The sequence below is a fragment of the Macaca mulatta genome, chromosome 12 (assembly GCF_049350105.2).
Source record: "Macaca mulatta isolate MMU2019108-1 chromosome 12, T2T-MMU8v2.0, whole genome shotgun sequence".
NCBI lineage: Eukaryota > Metazoa > Chordata > Mammalia > Primates > Cercopithecidae > Macaca > Macaca mulatta.
In genome coordinates, this window is record NC_133417.1 from 115,257,983 (window position 1) to 115,285,871 (window position 27,889).

Sequence of the window (27,889 nt, forward strand, 5' to 3'; positions counted from 1 at the left end):
TGAGTGAACAGTTATATATCAGTAGATTATCCTAAGAAAACCATGCATAAAAATGGGCTTGCTATCCCTACCACTTAACTCACTCCTAGACTATCTTCTGCAACAAGTTTTTTTGTTTGTTTCAGATAGTGTCTAGTTCTGTCGTCCAGGTTAGAGTGCAGTGGTGCCATCTGGCTTACTGCAATCTCTGCCACCTGGGCTTAAGTGATCCTTCTACCTCAGCCTTCTGAGTAGCTGGGACTACAGGTGTGTGCCACCAAGGCCAGCTAATTTTCATATTTTTGGTAGAGACGGGGTCTCCCTGTGTTGCCCAGCCTGGTCTCAAACTCTTGGGTTCAAGTGATCTGCCCACCTTGGCCTCCCAAAGTGCTGGGATTACAGGCATGAGCTACCATGCCTGGCCAACAAGTATTTAAAAACAACTTAAGCTTTTAAAACTTGGCCTATAAAAATCATTATTACCACATTTCAAGAACAAATGACTTGTTCATAGGCAATTTATTAACAACCTCTACAAGTAATTGCTGCTGCCCTTTCTGAATCTTTTTCTTCTGCTCTCCTTACATGGAGCCATTACTGCTCTCACAACTCTTGGTTCCCTATACTATCAAAGCCCCCTGATAGTTCATCAGCAATGAGACCTAAAATGCTACCCAGGGCCAGCTTCATGGGCATGCAACCTGTGCACCAGGCTAAGCGCAGATGGGGGCTATGCTTGCTTAGTGCTCTACTGTCACTGTCTTTAAATTCATAACTTTTTAACAAAGGGCTCCACAATTTCATTCTGAACTAGGATCCGCAAATTAGGCAGTTCTGATGTCATCTCAGGTCCAACCTAAGAAAACTGGGGATACCAAGGAGAAAGGAAAAAGTACAAGAAATCTTTTAGAAATGAAAATATCTTAGAATTAATTTAATCACATTACAATTTCCAATGAATTTCCAATGAATAAGTAGTGACCTAAAGATGGTGAAAGTAGATTTGACTGAGTAAGCAAATAAATTACTCTAGAATGTGAAACAACTAGGATCAAACTGAACTAGGATCAAAACAACTTGATCCTATTGAATGAGGGGAGGGAAAAGAAAGAGGAAAGTGGGAATATAGAAATATAACAAAAACTAATTTAAATCACTGCCTATATGGTCAAGTGCATTCTAATTTGACATCAGATAATTACCAAACAGCTTTCTAAATTACAAAATATTCATAAGTGCCTTGATTATACATTCCAATTAAGAAAAACTCTGGGCAATTATAAATTTAACAAATACAGGGCGGAAGAAATTATACCATATTTTGGTTTACCAGGAACAATACAGTAACCTGTATTTAGTTATTTCCTGGTATGTCAGAAAAACTCAGGAAAATTAGATGCAGGCAGGCATGAATCTATATCATTTCCCAGAGAAACAATGTAATGATGCAACTATGGTGAAGAATTGCTCAGCTTTAAAGTAAAAAAGTCCTAGAAACCGAGTTTGTTTAAGAGCCACTAAAGCCTAAATCAAAATAAATTGTTCAATTTCCAAGGACAGATATAGGATATACTGGCCAGAATAATTAAGCTTGTAGAGATATCCACAATAGAATTTAAATATCAAGGAAGGCTTTGGAATCAAAGTAATTGTTAGGAGCTTTTTCGACTTTACATTTACATAATCATTTTTTATGAAGAAATACATATTCCAATATTACCTTTCACTAAAAATCTTGATCAATAAATTAGTCAAACACCAATTAAGACATATTAACTGGTACCACTGTTCTCTCTCCTTGAAAAAAATCCAATGATAAACAATTTTGTCAGAAAAAAGATTTTCCAATCCCTGTAAAAATAATCATCCTATGGCCATAACAATACCATTACTTTATATATCATATTTAAATAAATTTAATTATATTGGTATTATAATGGAAACCAGTCATATGGCAAATATTTTAATTGTATTTAATGCCAAATGGCCTAGTTTAAAACCCATATGCCAGGAAGATACACATATAATGATGTTTATTTGAATAGTTTATAAAATCGATGAAAAGTTATTTCATACCACTGATATCCTTACTTTGACTTTACCTGTTTTTCGATGTTTCGAAGAAGTAAAGTAGGGCTGCTTGGTGACATTTCAAAATCTTGTTCCGGTACAGGATCTTGACACTCTTGGGGAACCTGAGGATTCCCTAGAATGTTTAGTGAAGCTGCTTGGTCTGCAAATTGCATTTGTTTTTTCAAAATGTCTTTTGGAAGCTGACATTCTTCTAGGACCACTATCCCCTAGACAAAAAACAATGAGAAAGTTGAAATGAAAACAAACTGATTATTAAACCACCTTTAATGCTACAATGCACTTGAATCTATGCTTCCTCTTAACCCTTGGAATTCAGAAAATATAAACTTGAAAGTATAGTTTAACTCTGTAAAGAACTGGCTGGTTTAAAACATGTGCAGCTAAAATAACATATATGGCTGATAGGCTGGACTTGTAAAATATTTTCTTAACTTAAATACATGCAGTTTTTTTCTAATTGGTTTTAATTACTGGCATTAAAAGCATGACATTAAAATAAAATTAAAGGCATATTATACACAGAATATGGACATTTCAGATTGAAATCAGAATATTTCCTGATAGAATCTTCTGATATTTTGGTCACTAGCATTTCTATTTGTGCTTTACATTTGAGCACTCCCAATTTTATAAATTAAAATACCAAATTTACAAACATCCAAACAACAATCTAACTCTATCCTAACTCCTTTCAGAGCATCCTAAGGAGCCCTGCCCCTGTTGCTGTCAGCCTGAGCAACCAGGGATAGGATTGCACCACTGAGAAAGAGTACTCTCTAGGCCAAAGTTCCCACTGCTTTCAGGATATCTGTGTTAATAATAAAGACACAAGCTTTCAACTTTGATGGGGTATATTCTCAAATGTAAGGAACTAGGGGAATGAATAGGGATTAAGTTGTCTCTGTACTCCCTGCCTCCTACTCACAAACATACTTATTCCTCAACTGGTTTGCTCGGCTTTCTCCTCCATTCCCCAGCTTCCTCACTCCAACTGTTCTCAACTTTAGGTTCCTCAGAGGCAATGAAGACAACAGAGAAAGAGAAAAAAGGAGTGCAAAGGAATGATCTTAATGGTTTCATAGTTCTCATTGTAAAATTTCTTTCCTTCCTATCCCTTCTACCACCCTTCCTCCTGAAAATAATACAGTAATATATACTGTATAATAGATATTAAACATACACAGATATTGTTATATATATACTGATATTACATATATTATATATTATATAGACACACAGGTTTTACATATATAATATATAATATATATTTGAAAAATAATATATAATATATATTTGAAATATAATATATAATATGTATTTTTCAAATATATATTACATATTAGAAAAATGCTAATAAATTCCTATAGGCTAGTTGGAAAAGTATTACACTCTTAATGTGGCTAAAATACTATATTCTTGTAATAAAAAATAACTAACATATTAATATTAGTGTTCATTATTTCAAAAATGGAATGAATTAAATGATTGCTGTGGGCCATCTATATCATGCGTAAGTCTTATTTATAAGATGGAAATTGCCTATAGGTAATAATGTGTTATATATGAGTTTTAGTTTGCACTACATAATTTAGAGAATATATAACTTTAGAATGCACATATTCAGTTATGGTATTATACGTGTATTTTATTATTTTGTAGCAACATTTTCTGTAAAAGTACTAAATGCACTTTTTTAAAAATCTGTATTTTGAATAGTGCTAACATGCTGACTTTTCCAAGAAGAAGGGGATCCACTCGATCCCAATTACTGTTTTCTTAGAATGAACAAATATGGTTGTCAAGAAATCTGAAGAAACATGCTCAAAAGTTCTTATTTCGTTTGGTATTTTAAAAATTAAATTAGATATAATAGATATGGTATCATCAATCTGAAAAACTCTTCAGAGTATCCATTCAAAATTCCTACAAGTCTCTCACTAGGTTTCTTCATAAGTACCTGCATGTAAAAGAAACACAAGTTTCCACCTTATCAATTTAACTTCAATTGTCTTTGGTTTGATTCCAGTTTATATTATGGGCCAGTCTGTATAGATTAGTCTGATTTCAGTCTGTACACATTAGTCTGATTTCATAATCCATATTTATAAATCTGCATCTATGGGAAAATTCTATTCTGAATTTCAAAGTTCTATTTCCAAACCTTTAGAATACTACCTTTCTATAAGGAGAAAGCCTGCTATAGTTAGTTTAATAAAGAACTTTATTTTTAAAATTCAACCAGGGAGGCAGGGCGTGGTGGTTTACGCCTGTAATCCTAGCACTTTGGGAGGCTGAGGCAGGTGGATCACTTGAGGCCAGGAGTTCAACACCAGCCTGGCCAACATAGCAAAACCCTGTCTCTACTAAAAGTACAAAAATTAGCCGGGCATCATGGCACATGCGTTTGGTCCCAGCTACTTGGGAGACTGAGGCAAAAGAATTGCTTGAACCCAGGAGGCAGAGGTTGCAGTGAGCCAAGATCGCACCACTGCACTCCAGCCTGGGTGACAGAGACTCTGTTTTAAAAAAAAAAAATTAGAATTCAACCAGAGAGACCTTCATAGTCAACTTCATAATCTGCTTCTTCCCCCATAAACTACTACCCTGCACAAAACTCTTGGAGTGTGAGGAGAGTGGCCCATTCTAATCCGCCACTGCCAAGAATGGAGAGGAAAGGGTTGAATATTTAATCCTCTGGGGACACAGCAGAGAGTTTCTGTTCTTAAAATCAGTAAAATGATATTCTCATACACAAAACAACATAGATAAGAAAGATATGAAATATTTTTAGAAAAATGAGTTACAACAACTGAAACAAGTGAAAACTCTAGCATAAAATGAAAGCCAATCAACTGTTTCTGAGAAGACAACTCTTGACAATGCAGGGTCTTCACAGAGAAAATACTGTGTGAAAAAAAAACTACTTCAGCAACATCTCTATTATTCATATAAATTCACCAAAGTTAATTTTAAGTAAAACTTTAAATAAAAAATTTGAAACACACAAAAGGTACAATTTAAAATGTGGAAGGCCCTACTGCAGGTTAACAAAATAAATCTAAGAGACAAACCATTTGATATAGCCAGTGTTCTCCCAAGAAAAATATTTCAATTTTTTTCTGAGTGTGAGAAGAATCTGTTGTCTTATTAGAAAGTTTGAAGCGAGGAGAAGAGGAAATACAGGAATCTGTAAAATGTTGACAAAGCTGTCACAAGAACCACCAAAGGATGTTGCTAATAACTGCTTTCTTCTCTAAAAATTTAAGCAGAGTTTAGACCATATGAAGAATGGTAAAGGGGCAAATGATGTGTTTTCTGACTTAAGGCACAAACTAGCACTTATTTAAACAGGATATTTACAAAACAGCATCCCTCAATCTCTTTCATTTCCCTTTATCTCTAATTTAACTGAGAACATTTTTTTTTTTTTTACATTTAAAATACATTAAACAGAAAGTTCTGTTTCAAGACAGTACTGGCCATCCTTCTCAATTTTTTTCTTACAATAACTCAAGAAGCTGTAAGAGCAAGGAAAGTGATGTTTTTCTTACATAATAACTTCTCAACTAAGCTGCATATAAATAAACAACTAAATACTTTAATTCCTAATAAATGTAATGAGAAACTACTAAAATAACCAAAACATTGTATTCTAATAGCATAATTTTGTGGCATTTTCCATAAAATATACATAATGCTATTATTAAGGGAACAAAGGGCCAGATACACATTTATCCTGAATTAAGAAAAAGGTAAGGCCATATAAATTATTACAGGGAAGTTTAGACGGCTTTCCTTAAAACAATTTATTCCAGTAGATGTTATATAAACATGCAATGAAACTTTTAAAAGAATTTAACCAAGAAGTATACAGTACTGCTTAGAAAATAGAGAATATTAAAATATCCTTTCTCAAGTTAAAGGATTATGAATCAGATTGTCTAGATTGAAATACAAATCTTATTCATTAATTTAACTGCAAACCCACTTTCTTGGAAATATCTAAACTGTTTTACACCGGACTCATTCTTAGAACTCTATTTGCTATAAAATACATGTGTGAAATTATATCCTTTAAGGAAACCGATCAAAGAAGAGAGATTATGTGGATAGGACTGGGAAGGCTTTCAAAAACTGAAGGCTCCTGTAAAGATAACAGTGAACAATGAGAAAAAGTAACTAATGTAACATGAAACTTTCATCAGGAAACACTTAGTGAATGTGGTTACCTCAAATCTCACAGAACTAGTAAGCCTAAGGTTTTATGTCTGTCCTTCTTCTACCTTCCTACAGATGCCACACCACTAATTCCTACAAGGTGTTAAACATACTTCATCACTTCCTAGCTTCTTTTCCTCTTCTCATATAACACATACTTTCTGCTCCTTTAAATACCATACTACTTTGTCATTCCTGAAAATGATCATGTTGTTTCACACCTTCAAACCTGTAAAAAACGCCTTTCTCTAGTTCCACTGATTCATCAAAAAATTACTATTCATCCCCCAAAGTCATACTGAGATGTCACTTTCTTCTCTTAATGTTTTCTCTGACCCTCTTACCCATAAGTATTCTCTCTATGGCACTCCAAATATCTTACAAAAACATGTATTCTACTTGAAGTATAATTTTTTTAAAAAAAAACAGGTATTACTGAATATATTACATATACTGAAACGATTATGTTTTATCTCCCTTACCAGAATATAAACTCATGATAGATAGAGCCTAAAATTTATTAATCTTTGTGGACGTGCAGACCCCGACGTGGGGCTAGGCAAACTACATGGTTCAAGGGCTCTGATCCCTTCCCTTCTCAGCTTTTTCTTTCAAGGTCTATCCCTATCAACCTTCAATATTAGATTATCTCCAGGATGTCTACAGTATGACCATATAGAATACTGTTTCCCACAAAAACAAAGTTACAAATAAATATTTAGCAATATTTAGAATGCATAAGAACTCATTTGTATTATTGATTCTTTGGGAAAACAGACCACAATGAACATTCCCACTTGGAAATGTAAAGAATAAAAAATATATGTCAGCTATTGGTCTATATTAATGTTAACACTCTGCTGGACCAATATTGTAATGGCAAGCCATTACCCTAGGGGCATGGCTTAATTAGGCCCTGATTTGTGCTTCCTATTAAAGGGTTCTTTCCATCCACTGCTTTCTATGGCTCCTGAATCAGCCGGCTTCTTTCTTTTATATTACCTTCCTTGGTAATATAAATTTAAAATTTATATTGGTAATAAAAATATAAATATAAAGTTTCTTTCTTTTATATTACCTTCCTTGGCAATATCAGTAAATGTTTATGACTTCTTTAGGAACTGCAAAGCTCTTAGCCTGCTTCTTGTTCATAGAAGGTTGGCATCCTAAGGACTGGTTTAAGTCTTGGCCAGTAAAATGCTTTTTATAGGTCAAGCTTATAATTTCTTTGGTACAACTCACTCAGAAACTCAGAAGGCTTCCCATCTATCTGTTTTCAGGCAGTTCCATGTACTGACAATCACACCCACATTTCTCTGATGCATTCTCAAAGGATATTTCTTTCACCCTCTAACCCCTGTACCTACCTATATATTCCTTCCTCCTGTCCCTCTTTCTCTGCCTCCTTGTGGGGGGTCTCATAAGCTATTAAGTTCTGATGGAAAATCCACATTCTTAATCTTCCTCCACTGCCCTAAGTGTAATTTTATCCAGCTCAAAGGTTTTGCAGAAAATGGTATCCTTAGTTTGATCTTTAGCTCCAAATCACTTTTGTCCTTTATTATTCAAAGGTTTTCTCAATCCTATCTCTTATCATATAAAGTGCAGAGAGAGGCAGTTTTGCTAACTTCATAAGGTCTTGAATTTCTAGAAACCTATTCCTTTTCATTCATGTTTTTAAACAGGTTTGAAAACGACCTAATTAAAAATTATCAATAAAAAGCATTATCACAAAGTAAAAGCCAATATAAAAGCCAATATACAGGACAAAGTCTAAGCAGAATATGGTCAACGACAGAATTAGCAAATTAAAAGACAGTAAAGAATTCCTTGTGGTACAGAGAGACAAATGAGATTAAAACATTAAAGAGTGGTTAAGAGACATGAAAAATTTGTTTGAACCTCTCAACCTATGAGAATTTCACAAAAATGGAAGAGAAAAAAATGGAAAAACATGCATTATTTGGATGATAGTAGCAGAGAATATGCTAGAATTGAAGAAAGATGTAACACCTTGGACTAAACATGGACTCTGGGCTGGCTGCAGTGGCTCATACCTGTAATCCCAGCAATTTAAGAGCCTGAGGCAGGTGGATAGCTTGAGCCCAGGAGTTCGAGACCAGCCTGGGCAACGTGGCGAAACCCCATCCCCACCAAAAATACAAAAATTAGCCAGCTGCGGTGGTGCATTCTTGGAGTCCCAGCTACCCAGGAAGCTGAGGCGGGAGGATCGCTTGAGCCTGGGAGGTCAAGGCTGCGGTGAGCCGTAATCATGCCACTGCACTCCAACCTGGGCAACAGAGCAAGGCCCTGTCTCAAAAATATAAAAGAAATTAAAACAAACAAATGTGGATTCTGAAAAAAAAAACAAAAACATGTCTACACAAAGACTTATACATGAATATATACAGCAACATTATTCATCATAGCCAAAAACTAAAACAACCTAAATTCCCATGACCTAGGAAACAGATAAACAAATTATATATAGTACAATCCTACAACGGAATACTGCTCAACAATAAAAAAGAAAAAATTACTTATGCATACAGCAACACGGATGAACCTCAAAAGCATTATGCTAAGTGAAAGAGCAAAATAGAGATTACATGTTTTACTATTTGACTTATATGAAATTCTAGAAAAGGCAAAACTATAGCAATAGAAAACAGATTAGTGGTTGCCAGAGAAAAGAGCCTGAAGGAAAGAGATTGACTGCAAAAAGGAAGGAGTGAAATTTTTGAAGGTTATAGAAACGTCCTACATTATGATCATGGTGACGGTTACAAGAGTAAACATTTGTCAAAATTCAGGGAACTGTACAGTTAAAAATGTGTACTCTGAGTACCAAGCACATAAAGACAATCCTTTGATACCTGTTAGTAAGGATGTAGAACATCAACTAAACAAGAACATCTTAAAAGTTACCAGATAGAAAAGACAGTACTCCAAAAAGAAAAACAATCACATTGACAGTAGACTCCTCCTCAGTATCAAACAAAACAATAAAACAAATCTTTAAAGTGCTAAAGGAAAATAACTGTCAAACTAGAATTTAACACCAAACTAAAATACCATTTAAGAGTGAGGGTAAAATGAATATATTCTGAGATGTACAAAGACACAAAGTTTAAGTGTCCAGAGACCCAAATGTCAAAAACTCCTATCAATGCATGTCTCTTATTTCTTTCTACTTTATTTTTTAATTGACAAATAATAATTGTACATATTTATGGTATATATAATGATATTTCAATACATATAATGCATAGTGATCAGATCAGGGTAATTAGCATATCCATCACCACAAATATTTATCACTTCTATGTGTTGGAACAGGAAGCACCAGGAATCTGTCTCCCCACCTAGACACCACCTCATTGGCAGAATCTGTCTAATGTCATTATTTCAAAAATCTGGAGTTTACTGAAGACTTGCAAGTTCAAGGGGCAGGTTTGGACAGTAAACGTGCAGTCAATTTTAGCTCTTAGCACAATAGCAGCTACCCATCCCCACTCCTAGTCCCATGGCAGGCAGCCATTCATATATTTCGGAAGCAATCTACATACAGCCTGCATAAGCCAGGGTAGGGGAAAAGGACTCTGCTCTGCAAAGATTAGGGATCTGTGTTCTGATCACTGATTGTAACCTTTGATCACAGAGGTACAGACAAAGAGGCAAACAACCATTGTTGTAGTACCTCCCTCCTTTTATTGCAATTCCCTCCTCCTCTGGCTGAAGGCCTTCCTGGGGATTTAAAGGGCCAGCACCCTTAAAAAAATAAATCTTCTCTTCATTTTTCTCTTTTCCCCTTTTGGGAGCCAGATATTAAAAGCAGGACATTTTAAAACAACTGCATCAATGAGGAAAATTAGAAAGCAACTGGGCATTTCCAAGAAAAGGTGCAGGCTCAGAAAAAATGAGATTCTAACTATACCCTTCAGGCTTATTCTTGCCACACCAACAACCAACAACAACAGAGAGAATCAAAATAATAAACAAAAATGATTTTAAAAGTCCTGCAGAAAGAGAAAGAATCTGATTTCCAGAGTTAACACATTATTAGATTCAAATGTGCAGTTTTCAAAAACAAACAAACAAAAAGCATACAATGAAACAGGAAAAAAGGGAGCATTCAAAGGAAAAAAAAACAAACAGAAACTGTCCCTGAAAACAGGATGGAAGACCTATTAGACAAAGACTTTAAAACAACTGTTTTAAAGATGCTCAAAAGGCTAAAAAAAAAAGATGTAAAAAAAGTCAAGAAAAAGATGTTATGAACAAAATGCAAACATCAGTATGGAAATAGAAAACCTGAAAGGAAACCAAACAGAAATTCTAGAGCTGAAAAGTATAATAACTGAAATGAAAAATTCACTAGAGGTATTCAAAGGCAAATGTGAACAGGCAGGAAAAACACCAATGAACTTGAAGCCAGGACAGTAAAAATAATCAAGTGTAAAGCATAAAAAGAAAACAGATTAAAGAAAAGTGAGCAAAGTGTAAGGGACACGTGGAACACTAATAAGTGGCCCAACATATAAATGTAGGAGTTCCAGAAAAAGAATAGAGAGGCAGAGAGAATATTTGAAGAAATTATGGCTAAAAACTCCCCAAATATGATGAAAGACATGATTACAAATATCAGAAGCTGAATGAGCTCCAAATAAGGTGAATCCAAAGAGTACTACAAAGAAACATTATAATCAAACTATTAAATGACAAAAAGAATCTTGAAAGCGGCAAGAGAGAAGCACAGGCAAGGGATCCTCCATAATACTATCAGTAGCCTCTTATGATAAACTTTGGAGGTCCAAAGGCAGTTAGGTCAATATATTCAAAGTAGAAAACAAAATAACAACAACAACAACAAAAATCCTGGCCAACCCAAAATCCTATTATATTCGGGAAAATCATCCTTCAAAGGTAAAAAAAAAATTAAGATACTCTCAAGTAAACAAAAGCTGAGGGAGTCATTTACCACTAGACCTACTCTGCAGAAAATACTTAAGGAAGTCCTGCAAGGTTAAATGAAAGACCTAGATAGTAACTTAAAGCTGTTGATGAAATAAAAATCTCAATGAAGTTAAATACACGCATAATTATAACAGCTAGTATTATTGTTAACAACAGTTTGTAACTCCTTGCTGTCTACATGATTTAAATAACTAGTACATTAAAAATATATATATTAGTTCCAAAGCTAGGCTTGTGGTAACTTTGGTTTGTAACTCCACATTTTGTTTTCTACATAATTTAAGAAACTAATATATTTAACATAATTATTAATTTATGCTTTGGGACACATTAGTATAAGGATATAATTTTGTGACATCAATAACCAAAAGAGGTGGGAACAAAGCTGTAAAGGAAATGAGTTTTTATATGTTACTAAAGTTAAACTGGAATAAATTAAAATTATAATGTAATAACTTTATGAGGTTAAATATAATCCCCATGGGCAACCACAAAGAAAATATCTACCAAATATATACAAAAGGAAATAAGAAAGAAATTTAAACATTTCAGGGTCAAAAAAAATCAGCGAACACAACAGAAGACCGTAGTTCAGGAAATGAAAAACAAAAAAAGGTATAAGATATATAGAAAATAGCAAAATGACAAAAGTCTATCCTTCTTAGTAATTACATTAAGTGTAAATGGATTAAACTCCCCAAAACACAGAAATTAGAATAGATAAAAACACAGAATCCAACTCTATACTGTCTACAAGAGATTCAACTTAAGTCCAATGACACAAATAAGTTGAAAGTGGATTTTTTTAAATCATACGCAATATCAGACAAAAGAGACTTTAAATTAAAAAAAGTTACAAGAGATAAGGACATTATATATTAATAAGACTCAATATAACAAGATAAAACAATTATAAACATTTATGAAACCATGCCACAAAGAGTTAAGAAAACCAGTCTAAATTCCTATGTTTATAGGATAACAGATAAGAAAAGAAACAACTTGTTGAGATACTGAAACTCAAACTATAACCCAAAGAGTAAGAAGTCAATAACTAGCAAAAATTCTTGAGTTTGTAGGATAGCAGATAATTAAAACATAACCCACTAAGACGCCAAAACTCTCTAACCTTGTGAGAACACGAATAAACTGGCAAAAATCAGTTAAAACCAAGAGTTTGCACAGAATGACCTTACTGACATCACAGCCTAAATTTCCACTGCATGTTTCGTATTAACACCCCCTTGATGCAACCCATGAGTTAGCATGAAGCGATAACTGCACATGCCCAAGAACTTTCCAAAACTCTCCTTTCCTTCTACCAATCACCTGTTAATACCAATATCTACCCCTAAATCTATTCTAATAAAAATGTTGCCATAAAAATAGCATGAGAGAGGGGAGGCAGAACAAGATGGCTGAATAGAAGACTCCAGCAACTGTACCCCCACTACCTCCCAACATAGGAACACCAAATTGAACACTAGCCACATAAAAGAGCATCTTTGTAAGAACTAAAAGTCAGCTTGGTTACCAGCTTGGCCACAGTGGGGTAAAGCACCAAGCATTTCTGGACCTACCCTGGTCCAGAGGGGAACCCACTGTCCTGAAGGGAGAGACTCAGGACTGGCAGCATTCACCAAAAGCTGAATGAAGAAGTCTTGGGCCTTTAGTAAACACTGGCCATAGAGAGGCACTACTTGCTGTGGCCCTGGGGCAGTGGTGGCCATGGGGAGGGACTGCTCTCCTTGAGGAAAGAGGAAGGAAGGGTAGGGAGGACTTTGTCTTGTGACTTGGGTGTCAATTCAGCTGCAGTAGAATACAGCACCAGGTGGAGGCCCAAGATGGCATCTCTAGACCCACCTGGGGCTGGGGAGAACTTGCCACCCTTAAGGGAAGGACAGAAGCCTGAGTGGATTTGCCACCTGCTGATGGTAGAACCTTTGGGCCTTGAGGAGACACAGACGATAGCCAGGTAGTGGTCATTGTGGGCCTTAGGTGAGACCAGTGCTGTGCTGTCTTCGGATCTGACCCTGTGCAGTCCCAGTGGTCCTTGTGTCATGCCTCTCCTAGCTCCAAACAGCTCAGTACAGAGGGTGAGACTATGTTTCCCTGGGGGAAAGTAAGGGAAGAGAACAAGAGTCTCTGACTGGTAATCCAGAGAATGCTTTTGGATCTTACCCGAGACTACTAAGGTAGTGCCTCTATGGGTCTACAAAAGATGCAGCGTTACTAAAGTTGGGGATATGACTGCAGTGACCAATGACTTAGATCACAACACCCAAGCCTGTTTGAATATCTGGAAAGCATTCTCAAGAAGGACTGGTACAAATTAGTGTACACTGCAAAGACTAATAAATACCTAACTTTTCAATGTCCAGACACAGATGAACATCTACGAGTATAAAGAACACCCAGGAACACATGGCTTCATCAAATGGACTAAATAGGGCACCAAAGACCAATGCCAGAGAGACAGGGATATGTGATCTTTCAGACAGAGAACTGAAAATAGCTGTTTTGAGAAAGCTCAATGAAATCTAAGGTAACACGAGAAGGAATTCAGAATCCTATATCAGATAAATTTAATAAAGAAACTGAAACAGTTGAAAAGAAACAAGCAGAAATTCTGGAGCTGAAAAATGCACTTGACATTCTGAAGACTGCACTAGATAGAGTCTCTTAACAACAGGATTAACCAAAAAGAAGAAAATTAGTGAGCTTGAAGACAGAATATGTGAAAATATACCGTCAGAAGAGACAAAGGAAAAAAGAATAAAAAATAATAAAGCACACTTACCAGATCCAAAAAATACCCTCAAAAGGGCAAACCTAAGATACTGGCCTTAAAGAGGAGGAAGAGAAAGAGATCAGCATAGAAAATATATTCAAATGGATAATAACAAAGAACTTCCCAAATCTAGAGTAAGATATCAATATTCAAGTACAAGAAGGTTATAGGGCGCCAAGAAAATTTAATCCAAAGAAAACTACCTCAAGTAGTTTTAATAATCAAACTCCCAAAGGGAAGGAATAAAGAAAGGATTCAAAAAGTAGCAAGAAAAGAAACAATATACAATGGAGCTCCAATATGTCTGGTAGCAGACTTTTCAATGGGAAACCTTACAGGTCAGGAGTGAGTGGCATGACACAGAAGTCAGGTGCATTTCTATATACTAACAATGAACAATCTGCAAAGAAAGTCACAAAAACAATTATATTTACAAGAGAATCAAAAATAATAAAACACTTCAGAATATAATAAATAACCAAGGAGTTGATAGACTTGTACAAACTACAAAACATTGCTGAAAGAAATTAAAGAAGATATAAATAAATGGAAACACAACCCACATTCATGGATTGAAAGACTTAATGTTGTTAAGATGTCAAAACTACTCAAAGCAATCTAGAGTTTCAGTGCATCCCTATCTAAATCTCCACAACTCTTTTTATAGACAGAAAAAACTTATCCTAAAGGTCATACAAAATCTCATGAGACCTCAAAGCCAACACAACATCAAAACAACAACAACAACAACAACAACAAAAAACAAATCTAGAGTTGGGCTCGGTGGCTCACGCCTGTAATCCCAGCACTTTGGGATGCTGAGGCAGGCAGATCACTTTGAGGCCAGGAGTTCAAGACTAGCCTGGCCAACATGGCGAAATCCCGTCTCTACTAAAAACACAAAAATTAGCTGGGTATGGTGGTGCATGCCTGTAATCCCAGCTACTCAGGAGGCTGAGGCATGAAAATCACTTGAGCCTGGAAGGTGGAGGTTGCAGTGAGCTGATGTCATGCCATTGCACTCCAGCCTTGGCAACATACTGAGACTCTATCTCAAAAATATATATAAACAAATAACAAATCTGGAAGACTCACATGTCCTGATTTCAAAAATTACTACAAAACTACAGAAATCAAAACAATGTGATACTGGCCAGGCATGGTGGCTCATGCCTATAATCCTAGTACTTTAGGAGGCTGAGGTGAGAGGATGGCTTGAACCCAGGAGTTCAAGACCAGCCTGGTCTTGAATATAGGGAAACTCTGTCTCTATTTAAAAAAAAAAGAAGAAAAGAAATTAAAAACCAAAAACAAAAAAACCCATGTGGTACTGGCATAAAGACAGACCTATATCCCAATGGGATAGAATAGACAACCCGGAAATAAATCCTAACATATATGGTCAAATGTTTTTTGACAAAGGTTCCAATCCAAGGCCATTCAATGGAAAAACAGTCTTTTCAACCAGGTAAACCTGAATATCTGAATGAAAACGAATGAAACTGGACCCTTACCTAACACCATACACAAAAATTAACACAAAACGGATCAAAGGCCTCAATGTAAAACCTAAAACTATAAAACCCTAAGAAGAAATATAGGGTAAGTGCTTCATGACATTAGATTTAGCAATGATTTCTTAGATATGACATCAAAGGCACAGGTAATAAAAGAAAAAGTAGACAAATGGGACTTCAGAAAATTTTTGAAAATTTGGGCAGGAAAAGATAATATCAACAGAGTAAAAATGCAATGAACAAGGCTGAGCACAGGAGCTCACATTTGTTATACCAGCACTTTTTGAGAGGCCGAGGTTCGGGGATCATTTGAGTCTAGAGTTCAAGACCAGCCTGGGCAACAGAGGGAGATCCCATCTCTACAAAAAATCAAAAACTTAGCCAGTCATGGTGGCACGAGCCTCTAGTCTCAGCTACTTGGGAGTCTGAGGTGGAAGGATTGCTTGAGCCTGGGAGGTCAAGGCTGCAGTGAGCAGTGATCACACTACTGTACTCCATCCTGGGTGACAGAACAAGACTCTGCCTCAAAAAAAAAAGCAACACACAGAATAGCAAAAATATTTATAAATCATATATCTGATAAGAAATTAATATCCACAATACATATAGAATTAAAACGCAACAAGAAAATAAACAAGCAAGCAACCCCATTCAAAAATGGGCAAAGGACTTGAATAAGTACTTCTCCAAAGAAGATATCCAAAAGCCAAGCCAGTAACACATGAAATGATGTTCAACATCACTAATCATTAGGCAAATGCAAATCAAAAGTAAAATGAGATACCATCTCACACTCATTAGGATGGTTACTATAAAATAAACAGAAAATAAATGTTAGCAAGAATCTGGAGAAATTTGAACCTTGTGTACTGCTGGTGGAAATGTTAACTGGTATAGCCACTGTGAAAAACAGTATGGTAGATTCACAAAAAAATTAAAAATACAGTTACCATATGATCCAGCAATTCCACTTGTGGGTGTTTACCCCAAAGAATTGAAAACAGCGTCTCAAAGAGATATTTTAATATCCATGTTCACAGCATACTCACAATAGCTAAAAACTGGAAGCAACCCAAGTGTCCATCAACGGATGACTGAATAAGCAAAATGTGATATATACATACAATAAATTATTAATCTAAAAAAGGAAAGAAATTCTAATATATGCTACAATATTTATGAAACTTGAGAACATTATGCTAGTGAAATCAGCTAGCCACAAAAAGACAAAAACTGTTATGATTCTGCTTATATGAGGTACTTAAACTAGTCAAAATCATAAGAGACAGACATAGTTGCCAGGGGTTGAGGAGAGAGGAAAGTGGGTAGTTATTATTTAATGGGTACAGAGCTTCAGTTCTAAAAGGTAAAAAGAGTTATGGAGATGGATAGTGACACATGAATAACATTACGAATGTATTTAATAACACAACTATACACTAAAAAATGGTTAAGATGGTAAGGTTTTTGTTATATGTATTTTATGATTTAGAAATTTGAAAACAAGTTTATCACTTACATTAACTGGAATCCAATAAGGAAGTTCTGAATTGCTCAAAAAGTATGATAAAATGATCTTAAATACAAAAAGCCATTACAAAGATAGCTTCAATTTATAATAACTAATATACCAAACATTTTGACATAAACTGGCTACATTCTTATAAAACCTTGTAACAATTATTTTTGTGATGAAATGAGAAGGAATGAAAACATTAACAATTTTCAACAAAAGTAGAAGAACATAGACAGACAATACCTTGGAGGCACGAATTTGCCTGTGAATGTCTGTTAGTTGTTGGATTTTGCATTCTAGGTCTGAAATCTGGGCTTGAAGCCAAGTCCATCGGCTGCCAACTCGTGCTCTGTCTACAAGCCACTTCCATTCAGTACTACAGTTACTGTGAACAAAACAAACGCTGTTACTCAAAGTACAAAAGCAATCAAGTTTCACAGACACTGCTTAATAATTCCTTAACTCCCATAATAAAAGCAAATTTCCTTTCTACAACATGTAATTACAGGAAGACAGAATGGCAGATTGACTTCTTATCAAAGAAAAAGATTTAATTTTCTTACCTTTCCACCCCACAAATACCCGTTTTCATTAAATATTACATACCCTGTAGTAGGATAATTCCTCTGCTACTCAATTCTTTATCAATGCAGAAGGTCTTAAACAGGGATAAATCAGCAAAGAAAAGGAAACGTGAATGACAATGCAAACACCATGTAAAAACTGTTACATAAAACTTACATGTAAGTAGATGTCAAGTACCAGACAATCCATTTGAATGGTGCTAAATCTAAGTCCATGTAATAAACTGCAGCATATTCAATTTTACTATAAGTAATTTTTATTTGCTAAAATAGGCATCATTATTAGCTAACTACTTAAATCATTTTTTAAAAACCATCAAAAATTATAAAAAATATAAATGCTCTGCTACATTTCAAATAAGCATACCAAATATATAGACCTTAAAATATTTGTTAAGATAAACAGTTCATTAAAAATCTGATTCCTAGGATTCACAACCTAGAGATCACAAAGAATTTATATAAAGCCTTTCTTTCATGCATATTTAAAAATAAGGGTTGATTCCTAGCTCCTCCTAGTACCTCTGTCATTTGGCAAGAGCACTACAGCTAGAGAAAAATTATTGGGGATTATGGGTGGTATATGTGTGTGATATTTAATTAGGAGATGCAGATTGCCACAAAAAAAAAAAAAAAAAAAAAACTGACAGAAAATGAAGATATAACTGTAGGGCAACAATGACTTAATGACAACATATAAACTTTATAAAAAACTTATCTAAAAATTCATTTATTGTCAAAACCCACTGACTGTAGAACACCAAGAGTGAAGACTAATGTAAATAATGACCTCTGGGTGACAATGACGTGTTAATGTAGGTTCATCAATTGTAACAAATACACCACTCTGGTGTGGGATATTAACAGTGGGAAAGGTTGTGCGTTTGTAGTATGTGGGAACAGGGAATATGTGGGAACTCTTTGTATTTCCCACTCAGTTTTGCTGTGAACCTAAAACTGCTCTAAAAAATAGTTTATTAATTTTTTAAAATGCACTGGACCATAATGGAATATCTTTCAAATAATCTTTAATCGGAGAAAATATTTATTCTAAGAGATCATTTGCTGTCAGATAAACAGAACACAATTATTATCTATAACAGGATCTTACATTATATCAATGTTTCTGAAAGGCTGCTGTTTTTAAGGATTCTAATTGCATACAATGTGATTAAAGACACCATATGATTGACGATTTCTCTTGGTATTATTATGTATTGTTTATAGTCATTACTGTGGTTTCATAAATTTGACACTTAAAAATCACATTTTCATAACTGTGGACAAAATAAAATGCCTATTCAAAATACACTATTCATAGATAACAGTTAGCAACACTAAATGCCAATCATGAAATTAGAGAAGGCAAGTGCCCTAGCATGTAGTATTTTGCACAGGTGAGGATAAAATGTTTGGATTTTAAAACAAAGTGGAAACTACTGGCAAGGAGGTAACAATCTTTTTTTCTTTTCCAAGAACTTTGGCTACTAGGTGGAGAAAGCACTGTAGTAGGAAATGAAAGAAAGTAAAGAAAACAACTAAGATGTTACCTATAATAATCTGGGTGTGGTACAGATCATTGTGATCTCCAAATATTTCACGTGCCACCCTACACTTCCCAGGCTTATGCATTTACGTTGGAGCCATTTGACTAGTTCTGACCAAATGGGCTGTAAGCAAAAGTGACATTGTCATTTCCAGGTCACCTGAGGATCTTCAAAACCACGAGTGCAGATAATATAGCTACAAAATGGAGGAGGAGAATAGCCTAGATCACACTGGACTTTATGTAAGCCGCAGTACACCTCTGCTGTGTGAAACCACTGAGATTAGGACGCTAATTTGTAACACTAAATATAGCCTATTCTAAAACACTGAATATAAAAATGGCTTTGACTGGGAAGGGGAGGGGAGACAAAGATATGTAGATAAAAGGACAGATTCAAGGTTCATTTTAAAGTTGATAGGACTTGCAGAAGTATGGCCTAGAAGTAAGCATAGGGCAATCAAAGATGATCTTAAACATTAAGTATTGCTCCAGTAGGAAAATTCCCCTATAATATGCAATTTGGTTTGGCTATAATATTGATGATTAGTGAATAATGAAATATAACAGAAAAAAATGTCATAGAACTCATATTATTGTACTTCTGGTAAAGATATTCTGATACTCAAGTTAGGATTATAAAAATCATTGTTATGTTCATATACTACACTAAATTATACTCATATAGAAAAATAGCAATACCAGATTAAATTTAAGCAACCAAATCACATCGGACGCTTTGTGATATATGAAATAAATTTTCTTTTTTTTTTTTTGAGACAGAGTTTTGGTCTGTCGCCCAGGCTGGAGTATAGTGGTGCGATCTCTCCTCACTGCAACCTCCACCTCCCAGGTTCAAGTGATTCTTGTGCCTCAGCCTCCTGAGTAGCTGAGATTACAGGCATGTACCACCACACCCAGCTAATTGTTTGTATTTTTAGTAGGCACAGGGTTTCACTACATTGGCTAAGCTGGGCTTCAACTCCTGTCCTCAAGTGATCTACCCGCCTCGGCCCCCAAAGCGCTTGGATTACAGGCATGAGCCAGCAAGCCCGGCCTGAAATAAATTTTCTGTAGAGGGTAACTTATCCTACATTTTAATAGGAGGAATAAAACATGTTTGCTATGCATATAAGTGGTAAACAAAAATGTTTCCTTCCTAGAAAACATGTTTTTCTAAAAAAAGTAAGATTGTTAATAATTAAGATGTTACAGATAAATATATGGCTAACTTGCTCAAACAAGATCAACATGTTATACCCCAAAGTCAAACATTTTATGTAAACAACTTATATAATCAATGTTAATGGTTTACATAACTTACAGTGTAACCAATTAGCATATAACTAATGCACCAGCATATTCAGAGTGTCCCAACTCCCCAGTTAGCATATAAAAGCCTGGTCTGCCATTGACTCCCTGAATCTTTCTAGAGTATGCAAAACTGATCACAGACCACCACATGCTGACCATAATGTGGGGTCCCTGTCTCTAGTAAAGATCAAAGACATTGGTGAGTGGAGACCAACTGGTCAGTGAGAGATCACTCATTCCCCAGAAAGGTAGCATTATGACTTCAATTCCCATCCTTCCTTGCTTTCAGCCACCACTTAAGCTTGCTAAAAGAAATAAGTACAAGCTATTTAAACTTAAGTGGTTTTGAATGTAATTTATCTTGGTACTAATTACTTGTCGGCATCACAAACTTACATCTTTGTTTTGACCTCCTGGTATGAACTCATTTGGTCATGATGAATTTTTACAGTTTGCTAGACCCTATTTGCTACTTCATTTAGGATTTCTCTTTGCATCTATAGTCAAAGAAGATATGGATCTGCTGTTTTCTTGTCATATTTGGTTTTGGAATCAAGCTAATGCTACCCTCATAAAATGAGAAGTATTCCTTCCTCCTTGATTTTCTGAAGGAGTTTATGTAGGACTGGAATGATTATTCCTTGAGTTTCAATAAAATTAATCAGTGAAGCCATCTGGGTCACAAGTTTTCTATGTGGGAAAGTTTATAATTATTAATTTTTCTTTTTAACGTAAGGTTTTTCAGGTTTTCTATTTCTCATTGTGTCAGTTTGGTCGATTAGCCTATGTAGCTTAAATTGTTGAATTTATTGGCATGTAGTTGTTCATTATACAGTGATCCCTTAGTATCCATGGAGGATTGGTTCCACGATCCCCTGAGGATACCAAAATCTGTGGAAATGGTCAAGTCCCTTATATAAAATGACGTGCATGTGCATATAAGCTACATATACTCTATTGTATACTTTGATTTCTAGATTGCTTATATCTAATACAATGTAAATATTGCTTATAATACCTAATATAAACAATTGTTATACTCTTTTTAATTCTTATTTTTTATTGTATTATTTTATATTTTTCTTGACTATTTCCATTCATAGTTACTTGATACACAGATAAAGAGCCTGGGAATACAGAGAATGGTTTGTATTCCCCAATTATTCTACAATGCCGGAACACCTATAGTGATATTTTTCCTTCTTCCTGCTGTTAGTATTTTCCTAAATAATTTGCTAGCAGTTTGTAATTCTCTCCATTGTTTTTATGTTTTATAATCTGTGAATATCCAAACTTTATCATCTTTTCCTTCTATTTGCTTTGGGTTTAATTTAGTATTATTTTTACTGTTTCTTAAGTAGGAGACTTAGATCACAGACTACACTATTCTCCTTTCCTAATATAAACATGTACAGCCATACAGCACTACTTCAGTAATTTAGTACCTGCATCCCTCAAATTCTGATATGTCATGTTTCTAGTATTATTCAGTTCAAAACATTTTAAGTTTCTTGTGACTTCTTCATTCACGAGTTATGTGGAAATGTGTGATTTAAAATCTACATATTTCAGACCCACATATTTACCGTTTCTTAACATTTCTTTTTTCCTTTATGTAAATCTCAGTTTTTACCCAGTATGATTTTCCTTCAGCCTGAAGATCTTTTAAAATTTCTTTAGTGCATGTATACTGACAACTTCTATTTTTACTTATCTGGAAATATCATTTTGTGTCTATTTTTTAAAATATTTCACTGGGCAGAGAATTTTAGACTGATTTTTTTCCCCACCTTTCAGCACTTTAAATATATCATTCCATTTTTCTGGCTTACATACCTTCTAGTGAGAAGTCAGCAGTGATTTTTATTAACCACTTCTTCTGAATGTCTATTCTCTTGTTAGCTGAAGTCGTTTTCATTTCAGATATTTTTAGCTTTTGAAAGTTCAATGGTTCTTTATATGTTCGATTTATTTCATTATGTTCACATTTTCCTCTTAAGTCCTTGAGCATATTTACAATAGATATTTTAAGCTCTTTGCCTACTAATTTCATGATCACTATCATTTCCAGGTCAGTTTCCATTAATGATTTTTCTCTGCTTCTTTGCATGCCTAATAGTTGAATACACACATATGCACATACACACATCTAGTAGGTTTTATATAAATATACATATTAATGGTACTATGAATATTATGTTGTTGAATGTGTGGATTTTGTGGTCTTCCTTAAAGAGTGATCAATTCTGTTCTGACCGGTTATTATATTACTTGCTGTTCAACTTCTTAAACTTCAGCTTACTTTAAAGCTTTGTTAGAGCATGTGTAGGGTAGCCATTACACTAAGGCAGTTATCAAATTGAGGGAGAGGTGGATAGTCCGAGGAATATAACTAGTAAATTAATAAGTGTGTAGGTTTAACAACTATGACCAAATGAGATCTTTGGTTGTGATATTTTCACATATAACTGACAGGAAGAAAAGAGAATGGAAACCTACATTTCGGAGGGAACTCGACTAGCAAAATACCACCACAGGCCTAACAGAGACTGTCCCTGGGAACCAAATCCGCACCAAGAGAAAGCAGGGTGAAAATGCAGTGGTGTCTCCAATAAGAGTACACTAACACCCATGTTAGACACAGTCACAAAGAATCATGGACAAAGAGTAATTCCCAAAGAGCAAGGTCAGGGACAATGAAAGACAAAAGACAAGGGAGCTTATCTCAGAAAGAAAAATTAAGGTCCTAGCAAGACCTTACTCCACTGCCAGAGCAAGAAGTGTATTATTGTAAGGAATAGGAACTATCATATATGACCCATTCTTTTTTTTCCCAGTAGGAATTTTCCTTGTTCCTATACCATCATACAAGCAAGAGGTCAAGAAAATTAGGAAACTTGTTTATTAGTTCATTGGTTACCACATCAAGATGAACCACATACAAACCTGATACAGAGGACTTTACCCAATGAATGTGACTTTGGGTTATCATCCTTGAGAAGATGGTATGTTTTATGAACGAGAAAGAAGTACATGGACATTTGGGTAGCCAAAGAGGCAAACTGAATAGACTTCTTGTTTTCCCCTAATGTCCATCCTCCTATACTTTTTGGATAATAGAGTTCCTTGGGTTTCAGCTGAGCCCTCAGCAGCTCAGCTTAGAGACCTTATTTTTCCCAGCCTTACTTGCAGTTATGTCTGACTATACAACAAAGTCCTTGAAAACAGAATGTGAGCCAAAATTATGTGCACAACTTCTAGGTCTGGCCATTATCAATGATTGGGTTTGCCATTAAAAATGACTGAATATGGAAATGAAATGAAGTGCCAGTGACTCTCAACAATGCAGGCAAGGGCAGCATCCTAAGGAACAGCAAAGCCAAAAGGTCTCTGCTAAATCCTGTAAAGTGTATCTAATTCTTGACAGTTAAATGAGAGAAAAATAAATTATGTATATTTATGTTGAGTTCTCCTTGTTATAACGGCGTAACATATACCTTAAATAACATATTCATCCCTCAAAAATATTTCATACTATTAGGATCATTTGGGTTAACAAGCTCGCATTTAAAATGTTCATTGTCTTTAAGATGAGCCTTATTGACATATGTTAATAACTTACATACTCTATCAAGTTGTACACACACAATATAGACACACATATGCACACATTCATGAAGTAAACAACAAACAGAAACAAAAAAATAACTATACAGTTGTGACCTCTAGGAATTCTGGCATGAAAATAAACCACATTAAAAGGTACAGTTGAGGATGTCCAAGGACTATCTGAGATTGGAACTTAAAAAGGGTTCCAAAAAGGAAGAATAAATGGAGTAAACACATCTTGAGATCTTACGCAATTCTGCTTAGAACTCTGGCAGAACCTAGTGTCAACTGCCTAAACTGAAATTTTCAGTATTAATTAAAAATAATTCATGCAAGGGATGGGCAAATTTAGTCTTGTTCTCTTATTAGCTATCCTCCCACCCCCCAAAGAAAAAAAGAAAAAAAAGGAGAGATTGGGAAATATTTATGCACTCTATCGCTACCAAACCTCTTCTCTTGTATGGAAAGAATTTTGAAAGTTATAGCCTGTAAAATAGTCTTAAATATGTTTGTAAAATCTTTGTGTAACAACAAACATTGACAAATAAGGACATATTTTTTAAAAGGAAATACTGTAAATAAATGTTAAACTAATCAAAACATTTATTTGCTAAAGAAACAATTTCACTGTTCAATGAGCATTATGTGTATGTATGTGCATGTGTCACTTTTGTTCAGGAAGCCAGGCAACCATGTAGTGTTTTCAAACTAAACTGTACATGGGCCTGGATGAAGGGGCAAGTAAAATCCAACAAGAGTTTTGTACTCCAAACCCTGCCATTGCAAATCTACATCTGCTCAGTGGAAGGAAAATATTTTCCTAATGCACACAAATGAGCTAGCGATGGGCCTGCCAAACACTATAATGGGCCTTGAAAAGAAACAGGATAAAAATTAAAACTACCTTTATTAATCAAAAAGACGACTACCACCAAGCCAGAATCAAGTACAGGCATTCCTACTCTAACACAATATACGCCCTTCTGTATAACCTCATATTCTGCAAAATAAAAACAGCTAGACTTATTGTGAAGATCATTAGTGGCAGACCACACAATACCTAAGGAACTTTTAAATCTGAGCCCTAACAAAACAATAATGATTATTATAAAAATTGAAAGTTTCCACTGGCATTTGTACCTAAAATAAAGCAGCCCACATTTAAAGCTTCATATTCCGGGTCTCATGCTTCTTTTTTTGATGTGCATCCTTGAAGACATTAGTTCTAATAGAAACCAGTTTAACAAAAATTAAAAATATCTTCTAGAGACAGCATTTTTCATTAATCAATTTCTTTTTAACACAAGCAAAATATCTTTAAAGCTTCGTAAACACAGAAAAATGTATAGCCAATAAACCAGCAACTTATTGAGCTACAGGAAGATATTTCTACAGGATTTTTAGCATTTTGTTTAGACCTTCAGATACTGCTAAGAATTCCTCTTTAGTTGAGAAAAGCTTGATCTTCATCATTTCAAAACACTAACATGTTTGAAGTAATCTGGAAACAACCCACATTGTGGATATACACACAAAGTGTGTAAAAATCTACATTACATTGACATCATTCCCCTAAATGCCAAATATACACACAAATTTACATTTTAAAATGCTGTAACAGAACGAATTACATTTTTAAAATATCACTAGACATTAAATGAAAAATATTTCTAACAATCTTAATATTATGCAATATGCTATTTTAAATGATCCTGATGCTTACATGCATAAATTTGGAATATTGCATTTCCTCAGTGCTAAAGATGACATAAATTTTAAATACCATCAATTTCATAACATAATTCCCTGAAGTGGGAAAATAATATAATATTAATTGTATACATCTGGCCAGGCACAGTGGCTCACGCCTGTAATACCAGCACTTCGGTAGGCTGAGGCAAGCAGATCATTTGAGCTAAGGAGTTTGAGACTAGACTAAGCAGCACAGCAAAAACCTGCTTCTACAAAAAATAGAAAAATTAGCCAGGCATGGTGGTGCATACCTGTAGTCCCAGATACTAGGGAGGCTGAGTTGAGAAAATCCCTTGAGTCCAGGAGGTTGAGGCTGCAGTGAGTCATGATTGTACCACTGCACTCCACCCTGGGCAACACAGCAAGACTCTGACTCAAAAAAAGAAATTGTACATAACTGTATAAGGTATATCTCACTACTAGAAACATTAAAATGTGATAAAAAGGTGCATTTTGGAATCCAAGAAGCATGTTACATCGAAAGTACACATTTTCATGAGTTGTGATTTTTTTTTTACAACTATGAAAATTTATTTTTAAAAACAGTGCTAATCACAGTAACAGAAAACCAAATACTGCATGTTCTCACTTATAAGTGGGGGCTAAATATTAAACATAGACATAAATATGGCAACAATAGACACTGGGGACTAATGGAGGGGAGAGGAAGTGGGGTGGGTAAGGGTTGAAAAGCTAACTTGTGTATTATGCTCACTACCTGGACGATGGGATCAATCAGACCCCAAACTTCAGTATCATGGAATATATACATGTAACAAGCTTGCATATGTATGCCATAAATCTAAAATAAAAGATAGAAGCATTTTAAAAAGTTAATATGAATTCTATAAAAAAACTTTTAGAAACAAACAATATTTGTAGTATTTAGATTTGTCTAAGGAAGCTTAACATTGGGATTCATGCTTTTTAAAAATCATTTTTAGCTTTATTAAGATTCAAATGACAAAAATATTACATATTTATGGTGTACATATTTATATATTAACATGATGCTGTCCTATATGTACACATTGTATAAGATTAAACCATGCTAATTAACATATCCATTGCCTCATATAATTTTTCTATGGTAGGAACATTTAACATTTTTTATGGTAAGAACATAGAAAATATCGTAAGTCAAAATGCACTGAATTGGTCAGGCGCAGTGGCTAATGCCTGTAATCCCAGCACTTTGGGAGGCCAAGGCAGGTGGATCACCTAAGGTCAGGAGTTCAAGACCAGCCTGGAGAACATGGCAAAACCCCATCTCTACTAAAAATATAAAAACTAGCCAGGTGTGGTGGCAGGTGCCTGTAATCCCAGCTACTGGGGAGGCTGAGGCAGAAGAATTGCTTGAACCTGGGAGGTAGAGGTTGCAGGGAGCCAAGATCGTACCACTGGACTCCAGCCTGGGTGACAAAGCAAGACTCCATCTCAAAACAAAACAAAAAGAAAAGAAATGCATTCAATTATGTCTCAATAAACTCAACTTAAAGTTGAAAAATTGTAAGTTGAGCCATCATAAGTCAGGGACTCAATACAGTATGTTATTATTAACTACAGTCACCATGCTGACAATCTCCAGAACTTATTCCTCCTGACATCCACACCTACACACACTACATTTTCCTTATCTATTCATCTGTCAGTGGTCACAGTTTGACTGCATACTTTGGCCACTGTAAATGAGTATCAACATGAGAGTGCAGGTGTCAATTCAACATACTGATTTAATTTCCTTTTGATATATACTCAGAAGTAGGATTATTGGGTCATATGGTAATTCTATTTTAAATTTCCAGAGAAACCTCCTTACCATTTTCTGTAATATCTGTGCTTATTTACATTCCCACAGTGTACAAGAGTTTCCTTTTATCTGTATCCTCTCCAACATTTGTTATTCTTTGTCTTTCTTGTAATACCCATTTTAATAAGTGGAGATGGTATCTCACTGTAGTTCTAATGGGTATTTCCCTGATGATTAGTGAT

The 27,889-nt window shown here is 35.0% G+C and overlaps 1 protein-coding gene across 6 annotated transcripts in view; it reads right to left on the reverse strand.

Annotated features, from left to right (window-relative positions):
• KANSL1L (KAT8 regulatory NSL complex subunit 1 like) overlaps positions 1 to 27,889 on the reverse strand; it is a 139,987-nt gene that overhangs the window by 79,990 nt on the left and 32,108 nt on the right. For all 6 annotated transcript variants that reach the window (XM_077957499.1, XM_015110878.3, XM_077957498.1 and 3 more), the window contains exons 3-4: positions 17,336 to 17,477; positions 2,082 to 2,279 (exon numbers count right to left, since the gene is read on the reverse strand). In XM_077957499.1, coding sequence (XP_077813625.1) covers positions 2,082 to 2,279; positions 17,336 to 17,477 — 340 coding nt within the window. The remainder of the gene's footprint in view (positions 1 to 2,081; positions 2,280 to 17,335; positions 17,478 to 27,889) is intronic.